Source organism: Borostomias antarcticus, assembly GCF_949987555.1.
Source record: "Borostomias antarcticus genome assembly, contig: scaffold_732, whole genome shotgun sequence".
In the NCBI taxonomy this organism is placed as follows: Eukaryota; Metazoa; Chordata; class Actinopteri; order Stomiiformes; family Stomiidae; genus Borostomias; species Borostomias antarcticus.
Window position 1 is genome coordinate 1 of NW_028176673.1, and position 10000 is coordinate 10000.

General features: G+C 52.0%; 1 protein-coding gene across 1 annotated transcript in view; it reads right to left on the reverse strand.

The window, feature by feature from the left end:
• Positions 1-7616: 7616 nt before the first annotated feature.
• Positions 7617-10000, reverse strand: part of LOC311328206 (H(+)/Cl(-) exchange transporter 5-like) — a gene marked incomplete at its 5' end in the record, with an annotated part of 8851 nt that continues 6467 nt past the window's right edge. The window contains 3 exons of the mRNA XM_084462211.1: positions 7617-8199; positions 9130-9346; positions 9672-9783. Of these exons, the coding sequence (XP_084318337.1) occupies positions 8109-8199; positions 9130-9346; positions 9672-9783 (420 nt within the window). The remainder of the gene's footprint in view (positions 8200-9129; positions 9347-9671; positions 9784-10000) is intronic.

A 10000-nucleotide genomic window follows, 5' to 3' on the forward strand; every position in this document is an offset into this window, starting at 1 on the left:
TGTCTCTCAACCTCTCTCGTCCTCTCTCTCACTCCCTCTCTCTCCTTCTCTCCCTCCCTCTCCTTCTCTCCCTCCTCTCTCCCTCCTCTCTCTCCTTCTCTCCCTCCCCTCTCTCTCCTTCTCTCTCCCTCCTCCCTCTCTCTCCCTCCCTCTCTCTCCTTCTCTCCCTCCCTCTCTCCTTCTCTCTCCCCCACAACGAGTTTTCACAGAGGGGGCGGAATGTACCACTATATGCCTTACGGCGGGGGGGGGGGCAGAACCTACCACTACACATGCGGTTCCGTTACTGCTCTTTCTCCTCTTCTGCTACTCCCAGAACTTCCTGTCTGGGTCGTTACGTCGTCGTAACGAGATCACACGCACGCCCGTGCACGCAAACACATTCTACATCATCCATCACACGTGACATGTGTCCGGGGAGCCAAACCTTTTGGCCGAAAAAAACACGGAGTGGCCAACAATGGATGGACTCACAGATGGACGGCGTGCGTGTGTGTGTGTGTGTGTGTACAGTACATATACTGTAAGGCCTTTCTGCATGATCCCACGGTCTGGCTAGTTATGCCAGCGAAGAGCTCTGCTGTTTCATACATACACCAGCGTTGTTTTACCCTGTTTAGTGTGTGTGTGTGTGTGTGTGTGTGTGTGTGTGTGTGTGTGTGTGTGTGTGTGCGAGGACGTTTATACAAGGTGACCCCCAGGTGTATTTTCATCAGTAAATGTCTGATGGTGCCAGGTCTTTAATTGTTTTCTGGGTAATGATTTCCAGAACCCAAGTTGGTCTCTCTCTCTCTCTCTCTCCCCCTCTCCTCTCTCTCTCTCTCTCTCTTTCTCTTTCTTTGTCCTTGAAAAAAGACACTTGAGAAAAAGCATTGTATCAGTAGAGCTGTAAAAAATCCTGTTAATATTAACATTGTAACTTTCTCTCTCTCTCTCATGACTGTACTTGGTAGTAATCAGCTATGAAAACATCTTAACTAGTCATGAAGCCAGCAGCTCGGAGTTAAAATGGTGGAGATCTGTAGTCCCAACGACTATGGGTTTTGTAGTTTTCCGTCGCAGAATGTTTTGCCATTTCTGTGTCTCGTTGGAGACTCATGAGAGACTGTCTCCAAGTCCGCCCGGTTGCCAGGGCCGTTCTTGTTGTAGCCAAATGTTTTGCTGGAAAACACAACAGCAATAAGAGGGCCTACAGTCCTCATGTGCATCGACAAACCAGCATGACCAAGATGAGAATTAATTTATCATCAACTGTTTTGCCAGGTTCTTTAGTAAACAAGCGCACGGCGGGGGGTTGGGGGGGTCAAACCTGGCAACCGGACGGGCAACATCTGTAGACAACAACTCTAAACAACAAGCACTCTGGAATTTGAACGATGACGTTCAAATTCCTTCACTTTATCACGTTAATTTTCTTGGTTTCGTGGTCAATACTGTGTCTTTATATACGCACGGTGAGACACTCGTCTATTCAGCGTTCAACACAATAGAGACAGCGGTCTAGCGTGTGCGTGTGTGTGTGCGTGTGTGTGTGTGTGTGTGTGTGTGTGTGTGTGTGTGTGTGTGTGCGCGCGCATGGAACCCCAAAGGATAAGTTTGAAATGATAAGATAGGGGGATTAAGAGTAGTATTTCCTGTTTGATGTGGACGTCGCTAATCAAGATATTAACCACCGGTCATTAACATGGCTCCAATGTTATTGAGTTAGAGAGAGAGAGAGAGAGAGATAGTGTGTGTGTGTGTGTGTGTGTGTGTGTGTGTGTGTGTGTGTGTGTGTGTGTGTGTGTGTGTGTGTGAGACAGAGAAACACATTATAAATCAAAGAGCACATTCAGAACAAAGACTGTATTGTTCTGTGTTTCTCAGACAGTACGTTGACTCCTTCAGATTTAACCACACAGCGAATATCTTTCCTCTTTTTAAAACACACAGACCGTCACACACACAAACACACAGCGTTAGGACACACACTCTTAGTTTCTCCTTTTTACACACACACACACACCATTTGTCACACTGTCTTCGAATGTTTCTCTCGCTGTGTGTTCAATACACTTGTGGAATGTACTTGTATAGATGTTTCATTCTAAAGATGATCTCTCAGTGCCTTGAACGTAAAATGTTGTTTTTCATGTTGTTGTTATTGTTGTTTTTTGTTGTTTCACCAATAAAGTAATTGTTTTTCTGATCATGACGACTCCACTTGAACTCTATGTAAATGGGAATGGTAATTAGTGGGCAATTACATAGCGCTTGTATCTAAAGCGCTTTACAACGGCCTCTCGTTCACACACACGTTCACACACCGATGACGGCAGCTGCCATGTACGGTTGCTGCTCGTTAGGAGTCATTTTGGGGTTTAGTGTTTTTGCCCCAAGGACACTTTGGCGTGTGGATCTCGAGCCGCGGTCGCCCCCCCATGTCATGACACACTGCCTCGGCCGCGTCCCAACACTGTCAGTCCAATCCCCGTCTGTCCTCCCTCCGACATTTTTAATGTTCTGAGCGAGGCGGCTTACGGTACCCGAGTCAGACGGCTGGAAATTTACAGCCACTTTTCACCTGCGACGGCCATGTCTGTTTTTCAAAAGAAGGGAGGTAGTGGAGGAGGAGGAGGAGGAGGGGGAGGAGGAGGAGGAGGAGGAGGAGGAGGGGGAGGAGGAGAGGAAACCACTGGCCTATATTTTATCTCCCGTCCCGTCATAAACGCCACAGCTTGGACACAGAAGGGGGGGGGTGGTCATGTTTTGACATCGACGCTCCGTTCCCCCCAGAAATGATATGGATTCTGCGAAGAATAAACCCGAAGGGGTCAATCACATGGGCCTCTTCTGCTGACCTCTGACCTCTGACCCCGGTGAGCAGCGGAAGGCGACTCGCGGGGTGGCGTGGAGGGGCGTCGGAGGGCGAGGGTTATAAGAAAACACCTCGCATACGCCGCCAAGAGGCGGGGCAATGTGGAGAGGAGAGGGTGAGAGGAGGGGAGGGAGCAAGGAGAGAGGATAGGAGGAAGGAGAGAGGAGAGAGAAGGAGAACTTTGTTTTAGAGAGAAGGCGACGATACGGTGGCAGGATTCCTCACCTATCCTGTGACACGAATTCCCCTTGTTTTCTCGCTGTAGTCCGTGTTTGTGTGGCTTAGGGGAATTTATGTCATTCGAGTCGCGTGTGTGTTAGCAGGACAGGAATTTGTGTCATCCAAGTCGTGTGTGTGTGTGTTGGTGTGTGTTGGTGTGGGTGTGTGTGTGTGTTGGTGTGTGTGTGTGGGTGTGTGTGTTGGTGTGTGTGTGTGTGTGTGTGTGTGTGACTCACCGCACCTCAACTCACTTCATATCTGTGGGACTTATGATGACAGACAATAACAAATCTGGTTTGATAGAACAGGCTTCCAAAACTGATTCAACACTATCTCATTTCTCAGTGTGTGTGTGTGCGTGAGAAAGTGTGTGTGTGGTTTCGGGACCTACCCTTGTATTTCGGCTGTGCCCTAGTTTAAATACTGGCAAATTATGTTGTCAGTGATTGAAGCTGACGGCTGCTTTCTATCCAAACAGAAAGATAATCTAATCACTGTCCAACGACCGCTCACACACTCGATCACCGTGATAGGAAAATCCTAGTTAATAGGCTGTAAGCTCTTATAATAAGATGTGATTTAAAGGACTGGTTTCCAATAAAGAGTTTGGAATGGTTCGAATATATGACTTCAGTCCCAGTTTGCTGGGATCTTATTGTACAATCAAATAGTTGGTCATACTGGGCTGAACATACTGTGCTCATTAAATACACACACAAGTGTGCGCAATCTCCCTCTCTGACACACACGCACACACACACACACACACACAAACACACACACACACACACACACACACACACACATTCTCTCAAAGAGACTTTGGCATTGAATGCATAATTTAGTTTTATTGGACTTTGTTCATCTTAAATCCATGATATCACAATAGTACATATATTGTCTGTGTGCAAAAATAAATAAACAAAAAAACATTCATTTACAAACAAAAAGTACAAATTGAATATCAGCAAACACATTCGTCAACAGAAAACGTGTTTATGGGTTGTTGTTTTTTTGGAGTGCTTTAAAATGTCCCAACATTCTGAGCCCGCCCCTGTAACTGATGGAATGTAAAGAGAGAACACCCATTGGCTGATGGCGCCGTTCGTCACGAGTGGCGACAGAAGCAGCAGTATCAGGATTGGTCCTAATCATCCAATCATCTCACCTTGACCTGTCACCCCCAACTCTAACCTCTGACCCCGACAGCCATATAACCCTCACCAGTGTAAATCAACTCCTACCTCACTCTCTCTCTCACACACACACACCGCACACACACACCGAGTTAGTGATTGTCCTCCGGGCAGACAGATGGCTATATTGGGAGTGTGTGTGTGTGTGTCAGTCTGAACCAGAACCAGAAGTTTCCAGACAGAACCAGCCAGAACAGAACCAGCCAGAACAGAACCATTCAGAATAGAACCAACCAGAATAGAACCAGACGCCCTTTTCACTTTAAATGAAACGGGTCTGGCGGCCTGAACAATGGACTTCTGGACCCAGTAAGATAAACATGAGACCATTCTAGTGACTTTATCTCTGAGTGACACGACCTGACCAGCATGATTTGCCGCGTTCAACTCATTCCTCCTTCTCCTTCCTCTCCATCCCCCTCTCATTCCTCCTCCTCCTTCCCCTCCCTCTCCATCCCCCTCTCATTCCTCCTCCTCCTTCCCCTCCCTCTCCATCCCCCTCTCATTCTGTGACTGTGTTTTCTCAGGAGGGTTAACAAAAGACCAATCCGTCTTTTAATCTCCCCCCTACACCTCCCATCCTGCCACACACACACCTGACACACACACACACACACAGACCTAACACACACACACACACGCCCACCCACGAGCCCAGTCGGCGGGTCGCGGTATCGGCCGTGTTGGCACCCTCGTTCCCCGCCTCCGGTATTATGACCCCGCGTCGTCTTTGTTGCTTTAAAGGGTCGGTCAGGAAATTGGCTTTTCTAAGGCTGGAGCCCATTACACCCCCCCCCCACCCCCCTCCCCCACACCCTCCTCCTCCTCCTCCTCCTCCTCCCAGCGCCCAGGTCTCAAACACAGCCCAAAACATCCTGGTGAGACCAACTGGGGCCAGACACACACACACACACACACAAAATACACAGAGGAACAATACATCCACTGAGACTCTCGCTCTGCCCCCCTGACGACTACGGTACCAGCGAGATTTGGAATCTGGGGGGGGCGGAATGTCTCGGCACCCAGCAGTCACGTAAACAATGCTCAACATTCCATCGTTCTCCCCGCAGAACCGCCCGATGACGCCTAACGGGACCTTTAAAAGACCTGCCGGAGAACACAAAGGCCCGGCCCCAACCTGGGAAGCGCATAGGGAGGAAAGGGAGGGGGTGGGGGGGAGGGAGAGAGGGAGGGATAGTGCGAGAGGGGAGGCCGAGCGTGTGGCCTTCAAATCCGGGCCGCGCCCTTGCTCATCCTGCACTTCCTGACCTGGGAGATCATGTGACGCCGCGCGGTGACATCATGAGTTGGAACGGCCGAGATTCCGGGGGAGAGAGAGACAGAGACAGAGACAGAGAGACAATAGGATGGCCAGGGGACAGAGGTTGACTGAGGACAGGATGGAGAGAGGAGAGAGAGAGAGAGAGAGGGACAGGAGGAGACGGAGATGACGCCAGGTATTAAACGAGTGTGTCGGGAGGAAGCGGGGGATATGTGAACGTGGAGGTGTGGTGGGAACGAGGGAGGGAGAGAGAGAGAGAGAGAGGGATGGAGAGATGATCACATTGTGACCTAACGGATACGCCGATAATGATGTCATGCGATCTGATCAACCCCAGGCGTGGGTTAGCTCAATACACAACACACACACACACACACACACACACAACACACACACACACAACCTTAGTGACTCCAGACTCTCCCAATACTTCCATACTGCTTCCCAGACCCCTACATCTTCTCCCCAGACAAACCCTTTTTTGATCGCCTTCAAACGAGCTCAGCCTCCGTTAATCTGCACGACCATTACTGACACCCGGTGGCCGGTCGTGAGAACTACAGTCCCCCCGCGGTTCCCAAGACGGGAGTCGGTGTCAGCCGATCGACCTCGACGCGGGTCGTCCCAACGGACAGGTCTGTGCTAGCGGCGGGCGCCACGCAAGGTGACAACCCCCCCCCCCGCCGCAAAAAAACGAGACCTGATGTTTAGCCAAGAGAATACACGCACGGTCCAAGCCGCACATACTGGGGGGGGGGCGTGTGAGCGACGGGACTGGGAGCGCGTCCAAGCGGCGCCGGTCGGCGGCGGGGGCGGGGCTTCTCACTCCGGGCGGCCGGGCCCAGACTCGACGTGACAGCGCCGGGATCTCAGACGACTCCCAACTCTCTACAGACTTTACTTTGACGCTGCGTGCGTGTTGTGTGTGTGTGTGTGTGTCTTATGCATTCCAGCTGTGTTCGGGTTCCCACAACGGAGAGAGAGAGAGGGAGAGAGAGAGGAGGGAGGGAGGGAAAGAGAGAGAGAGAGAGAGAAGGGGACACATAGGGCAATATTGAAGGATAGAGTTCCAACCTTTAAATAGTCCTTATGACCACATAGTGCCGATAACACAACACTGCTATTCTTTGAACTTCCAACACCGTGGGAAACGGATGGTATGTGAGAGAGAGAGAGAGAGAGAGAGAGCGAGAGCGAGAGAGAATGTATGTATCCATCCCTATGTGTGTGTGTGTGTGTCAGGCAGTCAGGTAATTTGAATACAATGTAGCAGGTTGACTCAGTAGTTCTGTGTGTGTGTGTGTGTGTGTGTGTGTGTGCAGTTCCTGTAGCAGAAGCTTCACATGAGTCTCCTGTTACAGACCTGCTTGTGGCATGAGCTCACCTGCATTCCCACACACACACACACACACACACACACACACACACACACTCACACACTCACACACACAAACACACACACACACACACACACACACACACACACACACACACACACACGACTTCTAGTGAGTTCCAGAACACCTTCTCACAAGGATTATACGGACAGACAGGCCTAGACTCGCTGGCTGGTCACCATGACGACTAGCCACTGGAGGTCAGGGGTTAGCGGCCAGGGTTAATGACTGGCTGTCGGACAGGATATGACACGCTTAAGACATTATTATCGAGGGAGACAAAGGCACAACTTGGTATCTACACTGTATGTGTGTGTGTGTGTGTGTGTGTGTGTGTGTGTGTGTACCATATTGCCGTTCTCACGGTGTGTGTGTGTGTGTGTGTGTGTGATATTGCTGAATGGAAATGGAAATTCCTCAGCAGTCAATACGTCTTTGGTGTGTGTGTGTGTGAGTGCGCGTGTGTGTGCGCGCGTGTGTGTGATCTCTTCCCACACCCTAGCCCTCGTCCCCCAGGCCACAGGAAGCTCTCGTCCAGGCGATCCAGGACCGGTAGAGGGGAGGAGGAGGATGAGGAGGAGGGGGGGGGGGTCCCCAGCATGTCTCATCCCAGCAGCGAGAGCTCTGCCTGGGCACGTCCCCTCCATGGGGAGTGGGGGAACTCTGGAGGTGGCCTGGGGGCTCCGCTCTCTCTCTCTCTCTCTCTCTCTCTCTCTCTCTGTGTCTGGTATCAATAACATAGCCTGTGTGCCTGTCTCCTCTTTCTCTGACAATGGTGTCAGCCGTGATGTAACACATGAAAGATGGAGAGAGAGAGAGAGAGAGAGGGAGGGAGAGAGAGAGAGGGAGGGCTTTGTACGAGGAGAGAGAAATAGGGCAACTCATCATTGTCTCTCTAAGTCCCTCATCCGTCCGTCTTAGCCCAGAGCCCCCTCATCCGTCGTGTCACTGGAGGAGACGCCGGTCTCTCTCTCTCTCTCTCTTTCTTCTTTGTCTTGTTCTCGCACACTCCCTCTCTTCTCCTCCGCTGACCCCCTCTGAAGGAGGAGGAGGAGAGGGCGCTGTCCGTCCCGGGGGCGCCCGGCGCTTGGCGGAGGAGCGGAGCGAGGGATGGAGGGAGGGAGGAGCGGAGGAGTGGAGGTGAAGAAAGGAGGTCAGTTGAAGAGGATGGAGTCCGGGTCCCTGTTGGCCAGCTGGGCCATGTGCTTCAACACATCCTTCTTAGTGATGATACCTAGAAGTCTCCTGAGGGGGGGGAGAGAGGGAGGGAGGGAGGGGGGGAGAGAGAGAGAGAGAGAGAGGGGGGAGAGAGAGAGGGAGGGGAGAGGGAGGGGAGAGAGAGAGAGAGGGGGGGAGGGAGGGGAGAGAGGGAGAGAGAGAGGGGAGAGAGGGAGAGAGAGGGGAGAGAGAGAGAGAGAGAAAGAAAGGGGAGAGAGAGAGAGAGGGGAGAGAGGGGGAGAGAGAGACAGAGAGGCGAGCAAGGGAGAGAGGGAGGAGAAAGAACAAGGTTAGAAAAAGAGGGGGAGCAGGAAAGAGGAGAGAAAGATAGAAAGAGAGAGACAGTTAAAAAAAGAAAGAGAGAGAGAGACAGTTTACACATTACTAACGAGGAGGACATGTTTTCAGGGCTGTTGTTCTGAACTGACAAGAGAAACTGGAACAGACATTTGTTTCCAATCAAAATGGTGGATCTATGTTTAAATCAATATCCTTCAAGCGAGACAACCGCATAACTAAGAGCCTGCACATTACAAGACAGTGTGTGTGTGTGTGTGTGTGTGTGTGTGTGTGTGTGTGTGTGTGTGTGTGTGTGTGTGTGTGTGTGTGTGACCTTGTAGAACGAGTGAATCATTGGCTCAGACCACAGTGAATTCTATCCATCTGTCTCTCCAGTTCGATCCATCAGCCCACCCTCCCCCCACCCCCCGTAGTGTGTGACCAGACACAACCCCCCCCCCCCCCGACCTCCCCCCTCGACCGTAGTGACCTGACCCAACCCCCCCCCTCCCTCACCCGTTGTGCGTGACCAGACACTGACCCCCCCCCTCCCTCACCCGTTGTGCGTGACCAGACACTGCCCCCCCCCCCCCCCTCACCCGTTGTGCGTGACCAGACACTGCCCCCCCCCCCTCACCCGTTGTGCGTGACCAGACACTGCCCCCCCCCCTCCCTCACCCGTTGTGCGTGACCAGACACTGGCGCAGACCCAGCTTCCTGAAGATGTCCACGGTGATGTCCAGGGGGGTGTGGTCGGTGACCGTGAACGGGCTGAGGTCCATGATGGCGCGCAGCCTCAGGGCGGGCGGGGCGTCGGAGCGCTGCGGGGGCACGTGCTCGGAGAACACCACCTGGGAGGAGCTGACCACGCCCTCCTGGCGCTGGCGAGCGTTTTCTTGGGGGGGGGGAGGGGAGGGAGGGAGAAAGTTGAAACGTGAGTTGGAATGTTTGCTAAATTGAAAGCACACGTTGAAGGCAAGCTAATAAACAGGGCAAGCTAATAAACACAGCTACGAGCCGTCAAACGCCAGTTGTCAAACACACAAATGCAAACAACCCCCCCCCAAAAAAAGTTTCTCGCGATGCACACACACACACACACACACACACACACTGACCCAGTGGAACTTGGCAAACACACCATGCAAACAAAGGAGGAAGGCCAGAGCGAGAAAAAGACACACACACACACACACACACACACACACACGTCCTCCTACCTATGGAGAAGACCAGGTCTCGTCTCAGGACGAAGCCCACCAGCCTGGGGGAGTCGAGGGACACGACCACAGGGAACCCGCTGTAGGACGTCCCCTCTATCAGACCCTCCACCTGCACACACACACACACACACACACAGTACACAACACCGTCACACACACACACACACACGCACACACACAGTACACAACACCGTCACACACACACAGTACACAACACCGTCACACACACACACACACACACACACACACACACACACACACACACACACACACACACAGTACACAACACCGACACACACACACACACACACACACACACAGTACAC